Source organism: Mercenaria mercenaria, chromosome 10 (genome assembly GCF_021730395.1).
Source record: "Mercenaria mercenaria strain notata chromosome 10, MADL_Memer_1, whole genome shotgun sequence".
Classification (NCBI taxonomy): Eukaryota; Metazoa; Mollusca; class Bivalvia; order Venerida; family Veneridae; genus Mercenaria; species Mercenaria mercenaria.
In genome coordinates this window covers 73,443,334-73,468,496 of record NC_069370.1, presented here as the reverse complement: position 1 = coordinate 73,468,496, position 25,163 = coordinate 73,443,334, and the positions used below count along the sequence as shown (strand labels likewise).

Sequence of the window (25,163 nt, the reverse complement as noted above, 5' to 3'; positions counted from 1 at the left end):
GACTGCAAGAATACAATACATAGGATAACTAGAATAAGTTTTTTTGATGTATGTTTGTGTCACATCAAGTGATGGCAACCAGAAATATGTTGTTAAAATCTGTGGAAGATGTGTAATTTTTTTGGGGGGGGGGAAGGGGCACTTAGTATTACCCTTGTCTGTATATCCGTCTGTGCATCCATCCGTATTTGTGTAAAATATTTGACCTAGAGTCAGTTATTGTTATGTGATGTTATGCACCTGGGGTTTTGTTTTTGTTACTTTCCTTGTAACATTAGTTATTCTACCGGAATGTCACATAGATCTATATATGTGCTGATATTTCAGGTGCTGCTATTGGTGGACAGGGTATGTCAGAGGAGGATAGTAAAGTGTGTATGGTAGATGACATGGAGGATTTGTCTCCCCTTGCTGAAGCATATGCTAGAGCTCGAGGTAAGTTGCTTACTCTGTTTGACCTTAGAGGAAAGGATTCCTTTCTTTGTACTAGAGAAAGTGTGCCCTTATTTTGAATATCCAGGTAAATGTTCTGTCAGTTTGAATATCAAGGTAAGGGCTCCCTCTGAACTTCAAGTAAGTGTCCCCTTTGTTCCAACTTTGAGATTTGTACTCCATTCGAACGCCAAAGTAATTGCCCCCTTTGTTTGAACTTTGAGGTATGTACTCCATTTGATGTGCCCCCTTTGTTTTAACTTCGTAGTATGTATTCCATTTGATGTTAGTAAGTGCCACCTTTGTTTGTTTTAACTTGGAGGTATGTACTCCATTTGAACATCAAAGTAAGAACTTCCTTTGTTTGAACTTTAAGGTAAGTAATCCTTTTCGAAAATAAAGGGAACAGCCTTCTTTGAAATTTAGGTCAAATATTCCCTCTGTTTGAACTTCACGGTATGTCCTCCTAACGCTTGAACTTCTGAGGTATGTCCTGTGTAGTATAGTTTGGGTTTTTATGCCCCCGAAGGGAGGCATATTACTTTTCAACTGTCTGTCTGTTCGTTAGTTAGTCACAACGTTAACTTTTTGCATGAAGGCACTTTACTCGCGAACCACTGCATCCAGGACCTTCAAACTTCACGTGCTGATAGTACTTATTGAGTATACCACCCCTACTGACTTTGGGGTCAGAGGTCAAGGTCACAGGGACCAACATTAACTTTTTGCATGAAGGCACTTTACTTGCGAACCATTGCACCCAGGACCTTCAAACTTCACATGCTGGTAGTACTTGTTGAGTACACCACCCCTAATGACTTTGGGGTCAGAGGTCAAGGTCACAGGGGCCAACGTTAACTTTTTGCATGAAGGCACTTTACTCGCGAACCACTGCACCCAGTACCTTCAAACTTCACATGCTGGTAGTACTTGTTGAGTACACCACCCCTAATGACTTTGGGTCAAAGGTCAAGGTCACAGGGGCCAACGTTAACTTTTTGCATGAAGGCACTTTACTCGCGAACCACTGCACCCAGTACCTTCAAACTTCACATGCTGGTAGTACTTACTGAGTACACCATCCCTACTGACTTTGGGGTCACCAGGTCAAAGGTCAAGGTCACAGGGGCCAACGTTAACTTTTTGCATGAAGGCACTTTACTCATGAACCACTGCACCCAGGACCTTCAAACTTCACGTGCTGATTATTGAGTACACCATTACTACTGACTTTGGGGTCAAAGGTCAAGGTCTCAGGGGCCAATGTTAACTTTTTGCATGAAGGCACTTTACTCGCGAACCACTTCACCCAGGACCTTCAAACTTCACATGCTGATAGTACTTTATGAGTACACCACCCCCTACTGACTTTGGGGTCACCAGGTCAAAGGTCAAGGTCACTGGGGCCAACGTTAACTTTTTGCATGAAGGCACTTTACATGCAAACCACTTCACCCAGGACCTTCAAACTTCACATGCTGATAGTACTTGTTGAGTACACCACTCCTACTGACTGGGGTCCCCAGGTCAAAGGTCAAGTTGCTGCGGGGACATTTGTCACCATTAGTGACAACTCTTGTTATTTCTTGAAATTAATATTTTTAATACAGCATTGCATATGATGAATGTTTTTGCAGGTGCAGATAGAATGTCATCATTTGGAGATTTTATCGCACTGTCAGATGAATGTGATGTTTCTACTGCAAAGATAATCTCCAGAGAGGTCAGTCAAAATCTTTTACATTGATGCTATTTGTATTCAGGCACACTAATTTCTCCTGTCTAGTTGAACTTAACAGCATGCCAACTTGTTAAGTTGAGCTCAATGCTAGTGCTGTGAAAGACATTGTATATTTTGCTATAGGGTGTACTAAATAGAGATTGTAAAGTGGTTGTGAGTTTGTAACCTGGGGATGGTAACATTCTCCTTGTAGATTTGACAGAAGGCAGTATGGCTGAAGTAAATAGTCCACCTGTTAGTCTTGTAGGGAAGTTGTCAGTTATTTGTTGAAAAATGTGTCATTTCTCATACAGAATTCAGGTACTTGGTTAGGTTAATTGACTGCAAATATGTAATTGAAATACTTTATTGCATAAAACTAAAACAAGCTGTGCACTTCCTCCCAACATAAGACCAAATCAGGAGGTGTCTTTCCGTGGCCCCACCTTGGTTAAAGTTTTTTTTACACTTTCTCTTTTTTCTCCTTATCTCTGTAATTACTTGATGGATTTGTTTCGAACTTCAAATAGTTATTCCTCATCATCACTCACATCATATAGCACATGGGCTATAACTCTTGCATCAATATTTCTTGAATTATCCCCCCTTTTTATCCTTTTATCCATTCATGGACCAATCTTGTTTATATTTGGCATGAATGTTTATCTCAGTGAGGAGTGTCATGCACAAACCCTGTGTTCCTATCTCAAAGGTCAGGGTCACAGTTTGAGATCAAAGGTCAAATTGAAGTTTGTCTGGAGCATTTCTTCTTCATGGATGGTGGGATTTTGATGTAACTTGGCATGAATGTTCACCATTATGAGACAGTGTCTTGCGCAAGAACCAGGTCCCTAGGTCTTAAGGTCAAGGTCACCCTTGACAGCTGGTGGGCTCGACATTCTGCCCGTGGGCATACTTGTTTATGTAAGCTGGTATCTCGGTAACTGCTCGTGAGAATGGATTGAAAACTTCATACATTTGATCTGTATGATGTTATACCATGCAATGCACACGTACCATACATCTGTTTCGCCCCTTTCTCAACAATGCAGCTTTTCTGATGATCTGTTTGTCTCATTATACAGGGTAAGATGGGAAAGTTCTACGAAGTATTGCTCTGTGTCTTATCTTTTAATTATTCTAACTTTCTTTAGGTACAAGCGTTTGAATTGTCCTTCAACATCACATGTTTTCTGTCCATTAGCATTCAGCTTTTTTAGAATTTTGTTGTTGGATGGTTATTTTGATGGTTATATGATATTTTCATGACGTAAGTCTAACAAGAAAAGTGTTGCTTATTTAAGTTGAACTAAGTAACGTTACCCACCTTAGAACTGCAACACTTGGCATTAACTATCACAGGTATCAGATGGAGTTATTGCCCCTGGATATACACCTGAAGCTTTGGAAATTCTCAAGAAGAAAAAGAATGGAAACTATTGCGTTCTTGAGGTAAGCAAATTTTTTTAAAATTTGAGTTTGAAGGTAGACCTGTAGCATCAACAGCTGCTTGCACAAACATCCACAGAGTAAGTTTTGTTGTACATGCACAGATATTTATTTTATTCAGAGAAGACAGCTTCTCGGTGCTATGGGTTCAAAACCTCGTTCAGGATGTAGAATTCTTTCTTACGAGGAATCCATCCAGCTGGCTTCTGGAAGGCCAGTGGTTCTACCCTGGTACCTGCCCTTGGTATAAGTCCTGGATGGGCACATGGGGTCTTTTCTCCACTCTGAAAAGCTTAAAAGTCACCAAATGGCTTGTCATTGGGTTGGTGTGATATACCTAACATCAAAAATATCAGAGGAGACAGTGGCTGTGATGCCTCGTGCAGCTTTAGACAGCCTATAGATTTGTTGCAATTACAACAAATTATTAAGTTTTTAGGCCAAACATACGTGCACATTTATAGACAGTGAAATCATTCATTTTCATGGGGGAAATTTTTGTGCACTTCGTCGTTGAAGTAAGATCCCAACAAGTAAACAAAGTTCCTGTTCATTTTATCTTCAAAAGTTGGTATCCATGAATTCAAGTCCCAATGAAAACCATGAAATAAAATGAATTTACAGTAATTAAAACTAAAAGATGCGATATCAACGACCTAAAAATGAATTATGTTCCAGATTGACCCAGAGTATGAACCACCAGAGACAGAGACCAGAACTCTGTTTGGACTTCAGATGACCCAGAAGAGGAATGATGCCAACATCAATAAACTTCTCTTTAAAAATGTTGTGTCTTCAAACACTGAGGTAAGTCCTTAGGAGATCTCCAAAGTCAAGTGGTTAAGGCCATGACGTCATTAATCAAGTCACTTGCCCCTAACAGATGTGAGTTTGAAACCTCACTTGGGGCGTAGAATTCTTTATTTGAGAAAGCCATCCAGCTGGCTTACAGAATGTCAGTGGTTCCACCCAAGTGCCTGCCCATTCCTGTAACAATGGAGGATTACCTGGGATTTCCTCCTCCAACAAAAGCTGGAACAATCTCCATATGACCTGAATTGTGTCAGCGTGACACTGAACCCACCAAAACAAATAAATGTGGTAACTTCTTAAACCATCTATTGATATAGAATTTTAAACATCGAGCTTTTTTGAGAATTTCCTGCAGTCATTGAATTGTGCAGATTTGGTAATTTTTACATCGTTTACTTGAAAGGCAAGGACTTATTCATGTTGATAAGAACTTGCACTTTGTAGTTTGCTATTAAAACATTTATACAGTCGAGACTGTTTTAAGAGACCGACTTTGGGAAGCAGCGAAAAAGGTCACATATGACAGGGAGTCTCTTAAAACAGTCTCACTTAACAGGATGACGCTGGTATCATATATTTTTCCAATTAAAGTACATGAATATCAGATACTTATATATTGGCCTCTTTTACGGTAGGAGTGGAAAATGATTAAATACTATTTCTTTAATTGCATATTGATAAAATATAAATTTCAAATAATTTGCATCATTCGTATGATGTTGATAAAACAAATTTAAGCTCATGATCTGGCAAGAAAATAAAGGGGAGCAGTAAAATATAAATGTTCCAGTTGAACTATTTTACACACTGAGGTTTATGATATTTATATTTTTGTGTACTAATTGTTTATTGACATTTATTCGTTTATTGACTGCATCTTTAATCTGTGTTTACTTCATCGTTTCCTGTTAAATACCGCCATATTTTTGTTTCACCTGGAATAAAGTTAAATTATGCACCGACTGCGAATTCTTCAGCGACTTTATACGCTGGTTTTCCCTAATCGAGCAATTCAAGTGCCTTAACACGCTGTTCTAATGTCAAAACAGTTCTTTTTTATGTTTTTCATCGGCCATTTTTTGTAAACAGATAAGTTCTCGTCTCAAACAACTTCACGCGAGATAAAGAATGGTAACTCTATCGTGTAAAATCTTGCGAGGGAGCGTCTCAAAGTCGCTGAAAACGATCTAAATATCGATTCGGGAGCCTGATTTCACAGTCGCTTGTCGCGTAAGGCAGGGGGTTGCTTAATTCAGACTGTTTTAATAGTAAATTGCGTCCGGAGCATAAAATAGGGTCGCATATGACAGGGAGTCGCTAAATTCAGGGGGTCGTTAAGGCAGTCTCGACTGTATATGTAGGGGACTTTTTTCTTGGATTTCTCGGGTCAGTCTATCCACAAAATTAAGCCCAGTGAACAAGTAAACTTCCCGTTTATTTTATGTTCAATAGTTGAAATCCACTAATTCATATCCCCAGGAAATAGCCATTTTGGCAAGAACCACAACATTTCATGCCCACAAAATTAAATGACTGATTTCCAATATACTACTTTTTGTTATTCTTGAAAAGAAAAGTCTTGTTCCTAAGAAGAAAAGCTAATTGATGTTGAGCAAGTCGGCAGCATATCAAGTAACATAGCACTATTTTGTTGATGTACTGAAAGTCATAAATATTTTGATTGCGGTCCTTTTTTCTGGGTGAGATATGTTAAGAGAAACATGTATAGTAACTAGATACTCGCTGTTTTTCAGGTTTCAGAAAAGAATGTAAGAGATCTCATTGTTGCCAGTATAACGTTGAAGTACACACAGTCAAACTCGGTTTGCTATGCTAAAAATGGACAGGTAAGACGACTGTTTTATTCACATGTATTAAGTTTCATCTACCCCACCCCCATCAAGAATTTTCAAAAAATGACACAAATGTTTGAAATATTAAAAGGTGCAGAATGAAAACTTCAGCTATTGGTTAATGCTTAAGTTTATACAATGAGACTGAATGTCATATTGATGTAATCTAGTTTCCACAAGGTCAAACAGTAAAATAAAAGTTCATTTAGGTAGGTCATGTAAGCTCAACATTTTTTAACCCAGTGCAAATTTATTATATCACATGAGACATATTCACAACAGGGGGGATAATAAACAAATTGCAGATATTCAAAGGTCAAAGATCAGATAGACAGTTTATATGTGTTGTTGCAGATTGCTATTTCTGACAAGCTTTAGAAATACAATAGTTCGGAGGAAGAGGAGAGGGGAATTTAATGTGTTGGAAAAGAAAAACAACACTCGAGATATCACCAGGTTTTGCTTCTTTTATTGTTTCTCTTTGTAAAATACAATTTCGTCTAGGGGGCGTGAGAGGTGTTGCATATTTCATTACCTTACATGAACAGACTCAATCAAACCGAGTCTGCTGTTGTTCTTCTTGGTTGCGTTCTTTGCTTCCAAAGGATCTTTTTACAGATTTTATTTTGTATATTCGATGTTTCAGGTTATAGGAATAGGGGCTGGGCAACAGTCTAGGATCCACTGTACAAGATTGGCTGGGGACAAAGCTAATAACTGGTATGTAGTACATTAAGTATATACTGTCTGGGGCCTCCATGGCTGAATGGTAAAGGTCACAGACTTTGAATCACTTTGCCCCTCCCTCGGTAATGAGGTTTGGAAACTTTGCTTGGGGTGTAGAATTCTTAATGTGTGGAAACTGTCCATCTGTTTTAGAGAAGGTTGCCCTCTACCCAGTTGCCTGTTAAGCTTGAAATAATATCTGGAGGGGCACCTAGCATCTTGCTTTGACATCAGAGGCTAGAAAAGTTGCTATATAACCTGAATTTTGAAGTTGCAAGTCTAATTTATTACCACTTATTATGTGATGGCGCATCCGTCCGTCCATCAGTCATATTTCGTGTCCAGAGCATAACTTAATAAACTCTCGAGGTATTGACTATCAACTTGGGATGTTGGTAGATGACCATGAGAAGATTTTGACCTTCGTATTTCATGTCCGGAGTATAACTTAATAACTGTTCAAGCTACTGATTTTAAACTTGGCATATAGGTAGATGACCATGAGACTGTGCAGAGCACATGAACCAGGTCAGTAGGTCAAAGGTCAAGGTCATAAATGGACCTCAAAGGTCAAATTTGTCCTTAATTTGTGTTTGAAGCATAACTTAATAACCATTTAAGGTATTGACTTTAATCTTGGCATATAGGTAGGTGGTAATGTGACAATGTGCAGCGTGCATGAACTAGGTCTGTAGATCAGTAGTCAGGGTCACAGCAAGATCAAATCGTTCTGTCATACGTTGTGTCAAGAGCATAACTTGATAACAAATTAAGGTATTGACTTCAAACTTGGCATTTAGGTAGCTGGCGATAAGTTGGTGTTCATAGCGCATAAACCACATCTGTAGTCACAAATTGTGTTCAAATTTGTCCATTGAATTTTGTGTCCAGAGCACAACTGCAGCAGTCCACACCCCGCACCCCTATCACCAAAAACAAAAATTCATTTACACCTTATATTTTTGTGCCATAGAATTCAAGCAAATGAACTTGGTCAAAGTCACAATTTGATTTCAAATTTGTGCTTTTTATTTTGTGTCTGGAGCACAACTTCAAAACTATTCTGGTTGTTTACTTTAAACTTTTAATAAAGGTGGGTGGTGATGAAGTGACTTGAGTGCAATACATTCCCCCTCCTCCAAACACACCTTCCTCCTCTGATGTTGAATTGCAGGCGTACATTTCCCTGCTTTGCTGATGAAACTTTGTCATCTTTGAAATATATCAATGAAAATGATTATAGAGGTCTTCATGCTCAAAAGTGTGTAAATACAATGTTTTAACTCAGATTTTATGTTAAGGTGGTTGAGACAACATCCCAAGGTGATGAATATGAAGTTCAAGAAGGGAACAAAGCGGGCAGAGATGGCAAATGCTATAGACCAGTTTGTTCTTGGAGCTGTTGGTGTGGTTAGTTTACATTATATAATAATTTCAGATTTATATTCTGTATCAGTGAAATTTTAGCTGCAGACATTTTCTGTATCTAACAGTGATACTAGAAATGGCAGGTTTTACTTACGTTTATAACAAAAGATGCTAGTAGTTTACAGACGAGATAACTATTTTTCTTTCAGCACCTACTTAATATCATATTCAGTAAGTGGTTTTGACCAAAGCAGCTTTTTTATGAGAATTATGAATTGTGAATTTGAAGGTTTAACACTAACTGAAAAAGAGTTTTGTTTGTTGTCATCATAACTTTATGCAATTATGAAATTCAGTAAAAAAGAAAAAATCCTCACCAATAATGAATTTATTTGTTTGTTTTGGGTTTAACGCCATTTTCAACAGTATTTCAGTTGTGTAACGGTGGGCAGTTAACCTAACCAGGGTTCCTGGATTCTGTACCAATACAAACCTATTCTCCGCAAGTAACTGCCAACTGACAGGGTCATTTATGAAATCGTCGCGGAAAACATACGCCCTGTCCGGGGATTGAACTCTCAACCCTAAGACCTGTGCTCTCCCTGTTGAGCTAAGCAGTGGTACGCATGTTCTCTGTAATGATTTGATAAAGGAAATTGTGTCTGAAGGCATTTTGTTCTCCACCTCTGATTGATATGGAGAAGTTTGAGGTATGTACAGAGAACAGGATAGTACAGGTTCAGACTCCAGGAACAGTAGTAAAAACTGCCCTCCATAATGTAACTGAAATACTATCAAAACATGGCACAAAACCTGAAACAAACAAAGGACAAAGTTCACTTAAACCTGATATGGCCTATGCAATTTTGAAAATTTTCAAATTGGCTAAAATTCAAAAAGCTATATATTGATTGCTACCAGAATGATTATCTATTTAAAGGAATTAAGTTTTTCATAAACAGATTTATTATTTTGTTCAACTTATCAATGAATACTGCTGAAATCGCAGATTTTTAAGAAAATGGGCTTTTTTTGCCATATTTAGGTCACATAGTAATATTTTTAGTATTGACCACACACAAGGACCACAAAAATATTTTGACCAAAGGTCCAGGTTCTTTCACAGAATTTATGGTCATTTTTTCATTTTGGTCGACAGCTGTGCTGGTAGTGAAAATTTTAGATTTGTTTAAAATTTCTGTTAAAAACTGAAAGATTCCCATACCCATAATGTTAAACATACTTTCAGTTAAGTCAAATACTTTCTTCTATAATGAATATATTGTAAATTATTTCTTGCAATTTGATAAAAGAATTCTTCTTGATGAAAGAAAACGCGTTCTTTACTCCATTTAGAAACTTTTATTTTTTAAGCCATTTTGAGGCAAAAGTGAACCTTCTCCTTTATATTCAAGCAGTTGTATTTGTTCAAGCTGCATAACAACATCAGCCTGTTAAACATTTAAGCTAAAACTATCTGTTTGATGTGAAAATATGTTTTGCCAGTTTTAAAGATGAAAATAATCTCCTTATAGTATGTATTCATTTCTTTTATTATACCCCCACCAAACATGTTTGAGGGGGGTATATAGGAGTCAGTTTTGTCGCGTTTGTCCCGTCCCGTCCCGTCCCGAAATCTATTATCTCAGTTATTACTAAATGGATTTGATTCAAACTTAAAATACATGTTAAACCTTATCACCCACATCATGTGACACAAGGTGCATAACTCTTGACACCAAGTTTTCATGAATTATGTCCCCTTTTACTTAGAATTTAAGGTTAATTTGTTGTATTTTCACTATATCTCAATTATTACTAAATGGATTTGATTTAAACTTAAAATAGATGTTCCACCTCATCACCCACATCATGTGACATAAGGTGCATAACTCTGACACCATTTTTTTATGAATTATGCCCCTTTTTACTTAGAATTTAAGGTTGATTTTGATGTATTTTCACTTTATCTCAGTTACTACTGAATGGATTTGATTCAGACTTAAAATAGATGTTCCACCTCATCACCCACATCATGTGCCCACATCATGTGACACAAGGTGCATAACTCTTACACCAAGTTTTCATGAATTATGTCCCCTTTTACTTAGAATTTAAGGTTAATTTTGTTGTATTTTCACTATATCTCAGTTATTACAAAATGGATTTGATTCAAACTTAAAATAGTTGTTCCACCTCATCACCCAGATGATGTGACATAAGGTGCTTAACTCTGACATAAATTTTTTATGAATTATGTCCCCTTTTACTTTAAATTTAAGGTTGATTTTGATGTATTTTCACTATATCTCAATTATTACAAAATGGATTTGATTCAAACTTAAAATAGATGTTCCACCTCATCACCCACATCATGTGACACAAGGTGCATAACTCTGACACCAATTTTTCATGAATTATGCCCCTTTTTACTTAGAATTTAAGGTTAATTTTGATGTATTTTCACTATATCTCAATTACTACTGAATGGATTTGATTCAGACTTAAAATAGATGTTCCACCTCATTATCCACATCATGTGACACAAGGTGCATAACTCTGACACTATTTTTCTTGAATTGTGTCCCCTTTTACCTAGAATTTAAGGTTAATTTTGATGTATTTTCACTATATCTCATTCTGATTGGCTTAGAGCCAAAGGGAAGTAACCTTTTTAGCTCATCTGATTTTTTGAAAAAAAATGATGAGTTATTGTCATCACTTGAGCGGTTGTCGGCGTCGGCGTCTGCGTCGGCGTTGCCTGGTTAAGTTTTATGTTTAGGTCAGCTTTTCTCCTAAACTATCAAAGCTATTGCTTTGAAACTTGGAATACTTGTTCACCATCATAAGCTGACCCTGTATAGCAAGAAACATAACTCCATCTTGCTTTTTGCAAGATTTATGGCCCCTTTTGTACTTAGAAAATATCAGATTTCTTGGTTAAGTTTTATGTTTAGGTCAACTTTTCTCCTAAACTATCAAAGCTTTTGCTTTGAAACTTTAAATACTTGTTCACCATCATAAGCAGACCCTGTACATCAAGAAACATAACTCCATCTTGCTTTTTGCAAGAATTATTGCCCCTTTTGGACTTAGAAAATCAGTTTTCTTGGTTAAGTTTTATGTTTAGGTCAGCTTTTATCCTAAACTATCAAAGCTATTCCTTTAAAACTTGCAACACTTGTTCACCATCATAAGCTGACCCTGTACAGCAAGAAACATAACTCCATCCTGCTTTTTGCAATAATTATTGCCCCTTTTGGACTTAGAAAAATCATTTTCTTGGTTGAATATTATGTTTAAGTCAACTTTTCTCATAAACTATCAAAGCTATTGCTTTAAAACTTGCAACTCTTGTTCACCATCATAAGCTGACCCTGTACAGCAAGCAACATAACTCCATCTTGCTTTTTGCAATAATTATTGCCCCTTTTGGACTTAGAAAAATCATTTTCTTGGTTGAATATTATGTTTAAGTCAACTTTTCTCATAAACTATCAAAGCTATTGCTTTAAAACTTGCAACAGTTTTTCACCATCATAAGTGGACACTGTACATCAAGAAACATAACTCTATCCTGCTTTTTGCAAGAGTGATGGCCCTTTTTAGACTTAGAAAATCATGGGTAGGACAATATTTCTATTATACAAAAAAAATCAGATGAGCGTCAGCACCCGCAAGGCGGTGCTCTTGTTTAACCTTTGTACTGAGTTTCTTCCCCTTAAATTCCAGGAATTAGTCTATTTTTAGAAATCCTATTTTTAGATTTTCAGTATTTTAGGTATATTTCTAACTTCTTTATTTTAAGTCCTATGTAAAAAATAAAAACATTTTTCTGTGGTAACATGGGTCGGTAAGACATTTTTTTTTTATTCACTTTTAGTGTATCTCTAATATTAGAGATTTAATATATTTACTAGTATTACTATACTAGTATTATACTAGTATTACTTATATGTGGAAGCCCAGGATGAAGTACTCCAAAGTATTTTTAAGATTCCTTATGATTGCCATTCTTCTGTGACAAGACCGTATGGTGGGGGTATGAGTCACTCCTGTGACAGTTCTAGTTTATAATCCATTTATTTAACAAAAAAAATCCAAATAAGATGGCTGTATTATGTATTTAACACTTCTTAGTGACAGGAGCTGTATCGGTATCACCATGTTCCGACCATTTGTTCATCCTGATAATTTATGAGTTGTCCTAAGTGATAGCGCTAGCTTGTTTTTGCTAATGTTTGTTGGAATTGTGGTAAATACCTGTCATTGATTAATAAGAATATATATACTTTAAGGATTCAGACCAAGCCAGTTGGGAGAATGTCTTTGAGGAAGTACCAGAAATGCTGTCTGAGGTTGGTGATTATTTTATTTTTATGAGATGTAAAAAGGGACCGTCTAGATAATTTTTAAAAACTATCTTTCTGGAAAAATATGTTTTTGCTGATGTCCGTCTTTAACGGAAAATAAATTAAAGCCATAACATACATGTATAAGCATGTATGTTTGAAATTGATGTGATAAACTTAAAACAGTATTTTGCTTCTTGGTATGACAAGCAGCATTTATCTATTAAGATAGATCTACAAGTTTTATAATCCGGAAGTCATTGTGCAAAGTAATTCATCCAGATAACATAGAATAAATTCTAAACGTGGCATATACGGAATAGAAAACCATCCTGCATGTAAATGTCATCTGTGTGTACCTTCATAAAAATGGCAACATTCATTATAAAAAATTACTGCTTATGTTACTAAAATATAGTAACAAAATTGCACTGAATTTAAACATTTCTGAGCAACGTGAGGGCGATACTAGTGTTCATGTGAGCTGGTGTGCCTGATATTTATATTATAATTATCAGATCATGTAGAACTATCTTGGAGTTAAAATGTATAGTCAAAATGTTTCCTTGGTTGGAACTATATATATAGCAATTGCACTTAAAATTCAAGAACTTTATTGACCCTGAAGTTTAAATATCTCCGAGGTCACGAAGCTTGATTGTGACCAGGTTTGTTTACATATGTCATATTATCATTATGAGATCTGTACTTGTTACTGGGCATTGCCCTTGATATTGTACATTGTGATGCAACATTAGGCCAAACAACAAAAAAAAATTGTTTCCGGTAACATGATTAAAAAAAATTAGTGTAGGTAGGTCGGAATTTTTTTTTTTTGGATTTTTTTTAATTAAGGGAGACTTTCCGGAAATTATTTTTGTGTCAAAAAGTGATTACAAATAAGGGTGTTATGCCTTTAGAGCATCAGTAAGTTGATTTCTCAGGGGTGTAAAATTCCACTCGCCCGCTCGCATTGGCGAGTTAAAGTCTGGATAGGACGAGTGGACCTCGCTGTATACTCGACCGATCGGGTGAGTGATTTTCACGTCGGTAGCTTTAATGAAATTCAAAAATTACATCTCGAAAAACGTCAACAAACTTTGAGATGGTTCAGTTGCTACTTTGATTGACTGGAATTTACCTGCGAATCGTAAAGATATCAAAACGTCATGCCGGTAATTTTCCATTCCGAGAGCACGTGCGACCTATCGTAATATCTAATTTACATCGCCGTTACTTTTCTTTATCGACATGAACACAAAAAACGCGCGTAGTGCATTCATTTTTTAACATTATCGCCTCAGTTTTTCAACACCGCTTGAGAAGTAATACAATTTGAATTCTATTAAGATTTCAATAAAATATCGACGGAAATGTAAGCATATTTGTATAAAAACGGTCAAATTTTCATATAATCATTTGTTAAATTTCAAACAGCGCGATCTTAATTACTTATTTCTTTCTAAGAGAAAATAAGTGATACATACTATGGGCATAAAATTCAGACTTTTGACCAGAAATAACAAAAAACAGAATAAAAAAATCTTAAATAATAAAAAAGCGGCAGTAATTTAAATACATAGAGTAAAACGATTTTTTTGGTAAAAAGGTTTCTGTTAGTGCGGCGGAATAGGTTACGTGACCTCGTGGACGTAAATAGAAATTTGATTTTAAAATAAAACAAAATGATGTTGCGGTTTTTAATTCTTTGTACATGTACTTTTTGATGAAATATTCTTCGCAAACGATAATGTAAATTCCTTGAAGGCAAATATGTCACAGAGGTAGGATTTCCACTATTATCGTTTGAGACATGTACTTGTCAGTTTATACGCTATATTGCACATTCGCTTTTAATAACAAATTAAGGAAGAATCTTTTTTATTGATTTCTCATCAGTTTAAAGAATCGAGGCGGTTCGATCAGACAGTGATGTGTCACATGGCGCGAAAACTGTAACTGACGTAATGCCATAACAATTTCGTGCAACAATACCGCTTTGATCTCCACTTCAGATGTCATGATACCGACACACTTCTTTTAGCTCTTTGAGAGGATGTTAATTGATGATGAAAACAAGGACAATTACTTAGTTAATCAACAGGATAATTACCGATGATTGTGAACTTTTTATTTTTCGCTTTCAAGATGGGTAGGCGGATGATGACTATTGCGTCCATATTTTTTTAGGACACTTTTCAAAATAATTATTTTTCGGGAAATAAGTCTTGAGAAAATGAAAATAACTGATATTTAATACTTTCCTGGCACTTTGGGAAACTACGGTAGGGGTTAGACTTTGATTATTATTACTATCAATGCAGTTATTATTGAGAGCAACTTGAATCAGGGTGGCCACCGACTCTGGAAAACAGGGAAAACAGGGAAAAAGACTAAAAAAAATTCCCTGCATGGAAAATTCAGGGAATTTGAAAATTTTGAAAAAAACAGGGAGTTATCAGGGATTTTTTCAAAAATTGAAAGAAAAAATTTAAAAGACTGTATAATTATGTCTTGGCTATGGTGGTTTCTCTTCTTCATAATAGTTACATTTATTTTATATAATACAGAATACTATACTTAGCAAATGCACTCACTGTTTGACGATTCTAAAACTGTTATTCATCAACTATAAGAGATAAGTTTTTGTTTCTAAAATGGAGAGAAGCTAAAATGGAATTGAGTAACCATTGCCCCAGAGCTCAAATACTAATACATTGTACTTTGAAAGCAAGCAGAAGTTGTTACACAACTAAAAAATAAAATGAATTGAGTGTCAATACATAACTTGACATTAACAAAATGTATACCAACATTTGAATCATGCATTAGAAGTACCTGTGTATTGGTAGTAGTTGCTTGTTAGACTTTTGCTAGTTATTAACAAACATTTACATTAGTCTTGAATAGCATAATTATGAAATGTATTTTTAAAACCATAAAATTAGCAGCTTCATGAGAAAACTCTTAGGCTTTGAAACCAGTAATAGAATCAAGACTAGCCTGTACATTCTGTGTAGTCTGATCAGGATCCATGTTGTTTGTTTGTGCACATTAACTGTAACAGCCATGTCTATAAAGTTGAAATGAACAGGGTGGTTCCTGATCAGAGTACAGGCTCTTTAGCTCGACTATTTGAAGAATAGGGGAGCTATCTTACTCGCCCCGGCATCGGCGTGAGCCTAACACAAATGTTAAAGTTTGCGTACCACCCCAAATATTTTCAAAGTCCATTGAGATATTGCTTTCATATTTGCTTACTTGTTTACCATCATAATCCCAGTCTGTAAAAAGGAGGAGGCAACTCTGTCAAGCATTTTGACTGAATTATGGCCCCTTTTTGACTAAGAGTAAATGTTAAAGTTTGCTTACCACTCCAAATATTTTCAAAGTCCATTGATGATTGAGATATTGCTTTCATATTTTGCATACTTATTAACCATCATGACCCCAGTCTGTAAAAAGGAGGAAGCAACTCTATCAAGCATTTTGACTGAATTATGGCCCCTTTTCGACTTAAAGTTTGCGTACAACCCCAAATAGTTTCAAAGTCCATTGAATTATTGCTTTCATATTTTGCATGCTCGCTTACCATCATGACCCCAGTCTGTAAAAAGGAGGAGGCAACTCTGTCAAGCATTTTGACTAATTATGGCCCCTTTTCGACTTAGAATATGCTTATTGTGATGTTAAAGTTTTTACTCATTGCTTATATTATACTATCAAGCACTGAGAATAGTCGAGCGCGCTGTCCACTGACAGCTCTTGTTTAATCCATACTGGCCACAAAGTCATTATGTTGGTGTCCCATGTCCGACAGTCATGACTTGAGTTTTAAACTCGGTTTACCAGAAAGATGAAATTGTTATGAATGCAAGGAGGTGTTGACAGTTGTATGCTAATTTAATGGACTAATTCATTTTCGAAGAAACTTTTATGTCAAATCTTGAAGACGGTTTGTCTAGATTTAATATTTTTCTTTTTAAGTTAAAAGTTAAAACTGCAAGAAAAGTTATTTCCCACTGCCTCATATTAGAAACTAAAGTGCTGGATTGTTTATGTGTATACGTAACATCCTGTTTTGATTTACATAATTATACTAACATTAATAGTGTTTTAAAATCAAAATGAAAACTGCAGTTACTGGTAGTTTTGTGAGTATAGCTTGTTAGAAACCTGAATGGCTAGAATGTTTGTGATGTAGAACATTGATAATGTTTAGAAAGTTATATATTTGTAATGCTTAAAGGCTTAATTTTATTTGTAACCTTCTGCTTTAATATGCAGTATGATTATGAAGATTGTAGTGTCTTTGTGGCATTGTAAAAGAGAATGTTAAAAATCAGGCTCAGTTCATTTACATTAAAACATGATAACTGATTAAAGCTGTAATCACATTGTTAATTTGAATAATCAATGTTATAGGCAATAAACGACACTGGAATTAGTATCACAACAAGTTACAAAATAAATAATGGTATGTACATGTATGTGAAATGTAAGTCATTGCTGCTGAAGTATTGAAGATGGAGGCCATAATATTACTACATTTATATTCACAATTGTTGCTACGCCGAACAAAGTATCAGGGAAACTGACTATCCTGTCAGGGAAAATTCAGGGAATTATCAGGGAAATTTACTTCAGATTTTTGGTGGCCACCCTGTTGATGCAGGAGATGACAAAATTAGTGAAAGAAAAAGAAAAATGTGTGGGTTGAAAAGGAAATTTAGGAGTAACAAAAATGAAATCAAAACTGAAACGTAGTGTACGAGCTATGTGTTATATTTGAAATTTGCTTGTTGTACATAATACTCCTTCCATAAACCGTGACAGTATTAAAAATGTCAATTATTAGGGCGAGTGACTGTTCACTAAGGGCGAGTAGATTTTACTAGCTACTAGTCCTGCAGGGCGAGTGGTGTGAAAAAGAATTTTACACCCCTGAAATTTCTAACATCACTGGCCATGTTTAAAGCATAAAAAGTGCAGTTTTGCAACTTTTTGTTAAAAAGTTGGGGAAAAAAATTCTCCAAGGCCATAAAAACATTTAGGGTTGGGCCAAAAAATTATGGTAGGTCGGGATACCGGAAACAAACAAATTTTTTTTACGTCTTAGAATATTTAATTCCAGAGATTTATATTTCCAGTAGTATGCAACACTGGAAACAATGTAATAAAAGAAAAAAGAAAAATATAAATATAAGGTAGGATTTATTGTTGAATAAAATCCAACCCTGTAACTACTGTCTCTGCCCTCCAACCCTGTAACTATTGTCTCTGCCCTCCAACCCTGTAACTACTGTCTCTGCTTTCCAATCCTGTAACTCCTGTAACTACTGTCTCTGCCCTCCAACCCTGTAACTATTGTCTCTGCCCTCCAACCCTGTAACTACTGTCTCTGCCCTCCAACCCTGTAACTCCTGTAACTATTGACTCTGCCCTCCAACCCTGTAACTATTGTCTCTGCCCTCCAACCCTGTAACTACTGTCTCTGCCCTCCAACCATGTAACTCCTGTGTAACTATTGTCTCTGCCCTCCAACCCTGTAACTATTGTCTCTGCCCTGTAACTACTGTCTCTGCCCTCCAACCCTGTAACTCCTGTAACTATTGTCTCTGCCCTCCAACCCTGTAACTATTGTCTCTGCCCTCCAACCCTGTAACTATTGTCTCTGCCCTCCAACCCTGTAACTACTGTCTCTGCCCTCCAACCCTGTAACTCCTGTAATTATTGTCTCTGCCCTCCAACCCTGTAACTATTGTCTCTGCCCTCCAACCCTGTAACTATTGTCGCTGCCCTCCAACCCTGTAACTATTGTCTCTGCCCTTTGATAGAAATTCTATTTTGTTAAAGGGAGATCATGTTCAGTGTTGGAAGGCTAAACATTTACTAAAGTTAATTCCCTTCATGTTGTAGGCAGAAAGAAAAGAATGGATATCACAGTTGAAGGGTGTTGCACTTAGTTCCGATGCTTTCTTCCCATTCCGTGACAATATTGACAGAGCAGTACAGGTAGGTTCTTGTCTAGTAGTTACATTCAGACAGCTTTTATAATTCATTTTGATGCAATTTTTTCTTGGGTTTTTCAGACTATCTCCTTGATTTGTGTACATTTACAGACATACCATTTTACTTACCATATGAAAACTCGGGTACAGCTTTTAGAATAATTCAACTCGCAGTAATTTCAAGTCCAAATTCAAATGAACAAATTACCCCCTAAAGGTAGTGGGCCCATCATGAAGACTATTGGTAATATCCATTTGAGAACATAAGTAACTTTGACTTTTCTTAGCTGGGACACAAAGCCAGGTCCTCATTTAAGTTTAAATAGCCAAGGAATGCTGAACCAGCAGATTGAAGTACATGTATATGTTGGCATGGAAATCATTTGTTTTGGGTCTTACCATGTGTGCTAATTTTCCTCAAGTTTAGAAATATAGCTAGAAGTTTCTGTCATGGACCTACAATGTTTTTCAGAGTGGTGTTGAGTATATTGCAGCTCCTGGTGGATCGACCAATGACGAGGGAGTGATCAAAGCTTGTGATGATCATGGTATAGCAATGATTCATACCAACCTTAGACTGTTCCATCACTGAACATGTATGTCTTCTCATATAAAGGACACTGTGAAGAATTATTTCTATCAAAGGATAATGTCATTGTATTTTGTGAAAAGCACAATAACTTCCATCAAACTGTGACATTTATGCATGTTTTCAAGTTTGTTTAATTTGCTTATTAGTTAAAACTTGAGAATTTTTATAGGCTCAGCACTTTAAAAATGATTTTGATAAAGTAACTGCTGTACAACATTGAGGGTTTAAACTAAAGGGGTGAATATTGATGTATTTTGGCAGAAGGGGTGAAAATAATTTCCACTTTTGTCTAATGTCTAAGATTTTACCAATAAAAAATAATCAATTTTTTTCAGGCAAATAAATAAGGTGCAAGAAATCCTGAATGTAGCAGAACGTCTTTCATTGTATTTAGGTTATCATTTATGAAGTGCCATATTTTTAATCATGTGTAGTCAATTCATAAACATTAGCAAATTCCTACAGTATGTCAATATTCCATGTTAAATCTTTGTTTCCAATGTTCATTCATTACTTTTTTTGTAAAAAAGATCATGGATCTTTTTAAATTTTCAAGTTATCGTATATGTTTAGTCAGAAATTAGGGGTCATGAGTCTAACTCGTGCCTATATTTTTACTTGAAGGATTCTTTCAGATAGTAGGTCTAATGTAGACCTTAAATGTGTGTGATTTATACCATATTGTGTTCATTTAAGACTGCATATGTCAGTTTGATAATACTCAGTAGTTTGTAGTTCTGTGCTGTTGGGTAGTTCCCCACCAAGGGTTCAGGTTATAATACTCAGTAGTTTGTAGTTCTGTGCTGTTGGGTAGTTCCCCACCAAGGGTTCAGGTTATAATACTCAGTAGTTTGTAGTTCTGTGCTGTTGGGTAGTTCCCTACCTGGAGTTCAGGTTATAATACTTAGTAGTTTGTAGTTCTGTGTTGTTGGGTTTTAAACTTCGCTTTAGTTTTGCATTCAGGTTGTTGGCTGAAGGTTGATGGTCCTACCAGGAAGCCTGCCTGTGTCTGAAAATAGCCAAGAAGGGCACTTTGGTACTTCTTCCACTGTAAAAGCTAAAAAGATGGAAGATCTACCCTTGTAAATATGTTACATTAGATAAAGTTTGTCTCTAAGATAGATTTCTAGTTTGCAGTAGAATATGTTACCAAATTTTCAGGCACTGCTGTTTTAGTTGTTACACAATGATTTGTTTCTGTCAGAAATTCAGAGTTATTTTTGATGTTGTTAGTTGTTTATAGTTCATATTTGTTAGCTTTGTCATAATCGTGTTAGTAACTTTGCTGTTAAATGTGTGTGATATTAATAGTGCTATTTTGCACTTTACTGAAATAAAAAATTCTCAGAAAAATGTTGAAAGGGTGAAAAAATAGTGTATTAATTCGTTTACTGTCTCTGAATTTTGAAGGAAAATAAAATTCTCTTTGTATTTAGTGAATTAACGCAACTGAGATTTTATCTCTTGTGAACCCAAAATGAAGTGGTTTTACAGATCGAAAGTTTTCAATTTTTAGCTTGACTATATGGACAGCTCTCTTAATTAACCAGGTGTCCACATTGGCAACTTGGTAAATGTCGCTTTATCTCTTTTATACTTGATTGATTTTCTTGAAACTTATATATAGTTGTTCCACACCATCACCCGAATCAAATAACACAAGGGTCACAACTTGCACATCAATATTTCATGATTTATCTCCTGTTTTGCATAGAATTTCAGGTAACTTTCACTCTATCACTGTTTTTATTAATCCCCCACCACAAGTTTGGTCTCCGTCCATCCTTTTGTCCTTCCGAGCTCACATTTGCATACTTAGGTGGCTGTAGGAACAATAGGTAACTGTACTTTTTCTTTGAAGTCATTCATTCCGTAAGGCTTTTATGTGGCTATTTTTCTCTTACGTGGCTAAAAGAACAATAGAGAGAACAAAAGAGTAGCCACATAAGTATGAACGTCCGTCCGTCTGTCCATAACACTTTTGTGTCCGCTCCATATCTCCTAAACCCCTTGAAGGATTTTCATGAAACTTGGGTCAAATGATCACCTCATCAAGACAATGTGCAGAACTTATGAGTCAGCCATGCCGGCTCAAGGTCAAAGGTTTGAGCCTTCCATTTTGTGTCCGCTCTATATCTCCTTAACCTCTTGAAGGAATTTTATAAAACTTGGCTCAATTGATCACCTCATCAAGACGATGTGCAGAACCCATGAGTCAGCCATGCCGGTTCAAGGTCAAGGTCACAACTGAAGGTCAAAGGTTTGAGCCTTCCTTTTTGTGTCCACTCTATATCTCCTAAACCCCTTCAAGGAATTTTATAAAACTTTGGTCAAATGATCACCTTATCATAACGATGTGCAGAACTTACAAGTCAGCTATGCTGGCTCAAGGTCAAGGTCACAGTTCAGGGTCAAAAGTTTGAGCCTTCCATTTTGTGTCCACTCTGTATCTCCTAAACCGCTTGAAGGGTTTTCATGAAGCTTGGGTCAAATGATCACCTCATCAAGAGCTCATGTGTCAGCCATGTCAACTCAAGGTCAAAGGTTAGAGCTCTGTATCTCCAAAACCCCTTGAAGGATTTTCATGAAACTTTGGTCAATAATCACCTCATCAAGACGTTGTGCAGAATTCATGAGTCAGCCATATCAGTTCAAGGTCAAGGTCACAGCTAAAGGTCAAAGGTTTACCCTTTCACTATCCATAACAGTGGCGGGGGATTTAGCTGTCTTTCAGACTGCCTTGTTTCAATGTTGAAACAATTGTTCCGCACCACCAATATCATGTGACACATGTCATGGTCTGTAAATCTGGCACCAGCATTTAATGAATTATGCCCCTTTTTACGTAGAATTAAGGTTAAAGTTTTGATGCACTTTCACTTTACATCAGTTATTGCTAGACTGATTTGCTTCAGACTTGAAGTGCTCTGCATGATCACCTGTATCATATGATACAAGGTCAGTAATTCTGGTGCCAATGGATTATGCATCCCATTTACTTAAATTGCAGTTTAAAGTTGTAATGCACTCTTGCTCACATCTTGCTTATTACTAAATTTAATTAATTCAGACTTGCAATAATTGTTCCACATCATCACCAACATACAACATAAGGTGCTTACTCCAGAAATATTACATGAATTATGTCCCTTTAATATTTAGAAATTCTAGTTAATGTTTTGATGCACTTTCTGTACTCTACCTGTTTCACTGTCAAGCAATCAAATAGTTTAACCCACTATCTGTTCTGTCAGCTTCTCTTATTTTGCAATTTTTTTTCTTTACAGAGAAAAGATCCTTTTCCATACTTTCAGTATAAGCAGTTAGCTCTTGCCAGCTTGATATAATTGGTAGTAAAGAAGTATTATAGAATTTTATGCTGTTTTCTAGGAGTAAATAATGTTATATCATATTAACTTGCAGCAGGTAAAAGTATGATGGCATGAAGAAGTTATATAAGTGTTAAAATATACAAATAGAAAACTGTTACATAGTTAACCAGATGTAACACATTTTTGCATAAGAAAATTATGTGCCATTATTTAAAACATAATCCTTTAGAACTGGTGTTGCCAAAAAAAATATGTGATTTAGAGAACTATAAACTAAAAAATTATTTCATCCTTGTGGGTATGGAGGAGGTTGGGTGGCCTGATGTTAAATGCTAGTTTAACCTTTAGCCTGCTAAATTTCTAAAATGGACTGGTCCATCATTCAATTTGGGCAATACCATTTATTATTTGAAGGGGTTTTCACTGAAAATTTACTGACTGAATAGCGAACAGTGCAGACCATGATCAGCCTGCACGGATGTGCAGGCTGATCTTGGTCTGCACTGGTCGCAAAGGCAGAATCACTTGCCGGCAGCAGGCTAAGTTAAGAAGATTACAAGTAATAGTTACTGTAACTTTTCTTTTCCATTGTTGTCTGACAAAGATTTTGGGGTTGATGACCTACTTCTGTTTTGTTAAATAATTAATTGATAAGTCTTTTATGCTCCCCTGATGAAAATCAGGGTGGGATTTAGAGGAAATTGTTGCAAAACATATTAAGAAGGATGTGAACCTGACACTAGTTTTGTTTAAGAAGAAATGCTGTTAAACTGTTGTTAACCTTGAAATTGCAAAAAAAATAAGTCAAGAACGTTTACCAAAAATAAAGCAGAGTAGGAGAAAAAGGTTAATTATATTTACTGTATCATCTAACAGCGACATATTTTCTGTGAACTATTTTTCTGTACTTATATTGGTGCTCTAACAGTGTGCTTGCATAGTTTTCATAGATCTCTTGATTGTTTATGTGTTATTATGTCTCCCACCACACAGTGGTGTGGGAGACATATTGATTTACTCCAGTCTGTCTGTCTGTCTGTCTGTGTGTGTGTGTGTGTGTGTGTGTGTGTCTGTCACAAAGCTTGTCCGCACTCTAAGTCGAACATTTCTCATCCGATCTTCACCAAACTTGAACAAAATGTGTTTGACCATGAGACCTCGGCCAAGTTCGATAACTAGCCAAATCAGTCCAGGCATTTTGGAGTTACGGCCCTTGAATTATCGAAAAATCGGCCTTTTTACTCTTGTCCGCACTCTAAGTCGAGTATTTCTCATCCGATCTTCACCAAACTTGAACAAAATGTGTTTGACCATGAAACCTCGGCCAAGTTCGATAACTAGTTAAATCGGTCCAGGCATTTTAGAGTTAGGGCCCTTGAATTACTGAAAAAATCCGTCTGTTTACTCTCGTCCGCTCTCTAAGTCGAACATTTCTCATCCGATCTTCACCAAACTTGAACAAAATGTGTTTGGCCATAAGACCTTACCCAAGTTCGATAACTAGCCAAATCCGCCAAGGCACTTTTCATTTATGGCCCTTGAATTACTGATTGGATCCACTCATCCAGACCATCTAATTGGATCCACTCGTCTAAAACATCTAGAGAAACTAACATTTTTCATCATCTAAGGGTCAGTTGTGGGAGACATGCGCTTTTCTCAAAAGCATCTCTAGTATTTTAGAGAAATTTCCAGATGTTGCATTTTTTTTTGCACAAAAATAAAGCTAGTTCCATTATTGTTGTTTATGTTTTTGTTGAAACCATGTTTATTGTTTTGTCATTAGCTCACCCAGTCACAAAGCACTGGGATTAACTATTGTGGTTGCTCTATGTCCGTTGTCCTCTGTTGTCAATGGTTTTACTGTTAACACTGGAGCATTTTTGCTCAATTGCAATGAAACTTTGCTAGGTCATGTGAACAATTCAGGGCATTAATGGCTCTATTGTCTTGTACTTTTTGTCACAGTATGAATCACATTCGGCCCCATGTGGTTCTGGGACATCTGTGTATGAAAAAAATTGGAACCACTGCCTTACCCTTGCATGATCGTAAGAGGCGACTGATAGGGTCTTAACACTTGGATTTGCAGTAACTCTGTGATTCCAGCAGCTATGCAAATTTTGATTCCATACCTCATGTTTTTATTTGGATGTAAATGAGATGTGAAACCAAAATCTGTAGTCCTGTTTGGCGCCACATAGCCTGTACTGTGTTGGTGCGCCGTAAAACCCAAATAAATAAATGAATCACATTGGCTGGGTTAATAGTGAATTTCACCTTGACAGTACACCATCAGATCAAATGAAATCATTCAATTTCATTTGCATAAAATTAATTCTTGACCATAATGACAAAGTCTGTATTCATGAAAATATGTATGTCAGGTTAAGCTCATCAGCATTTAAGTTAATAAGGGTGATCCCCAATTTAAAAACAACTAAAACTGCTGCTAAAATAGAATGCATGTCTGCAAGCCATACCAAAAATTGAACAACCTGGAAAAAGAACAGGT

General features: G+C 36.2%; 1 protein-coding gene across 2 annotated transcripts in view; it reads left to right on the top strand.

Annotated features, from left to right (window-relative positions):
• LOC123561294 (bifunctional purine biosynthesis protein ATIC-like) overlaps positions 1-24,386 on the top strand; it is a 53,583-nt gene extending 29,197 nt beyond the window's left edge. Inside the window, exons 10-19 of one of the 2 annotated variants that reach the window (XM_045353562.2) lie at positions 328-435; positions 2,070-2,155; positions 3,515-3,604; positions 4,280-4,408; positions 6,169-6,261; positions 6,914-6,987; positions 8,295-8,403; positions 12,660-12,719; positions 18,633-18,728; positions 19,197-24,386. In XM_045353562.2, the coding sequence (XP_045209497.2) occupies positions 328-435; positions 2,070-2,155; positions 3,515-3,604; positions 4,280-4,408; positions 6,169-6,261; positions 6,914-6,987; positions 8,295-8,403; positions 12,660-12,719; positions 18,633-18,728; positions 19,197-19,316 (965 nt within the window). In that variant the 3' untranslated portion in view covers positions 19,317-24,386. Of the gene's footprint in view, positions 1-327; positions 436-2,069; positions 2,156-3,514; positions 3,605-4,279; positions 4,409-6,168; positions 6,262-6,913; positions 6,988-8,294; positions 8,404-12,659; positions 12,724-18,632; positions 18,729-19,196 lie in introns of both variants that reach the window. The other variant, XM_053553366.1, reaches the window with a different exon arrangement.
• The last annotated feature ends 777 nt before the right edge of the window (positions 24,387-25,163 follow it).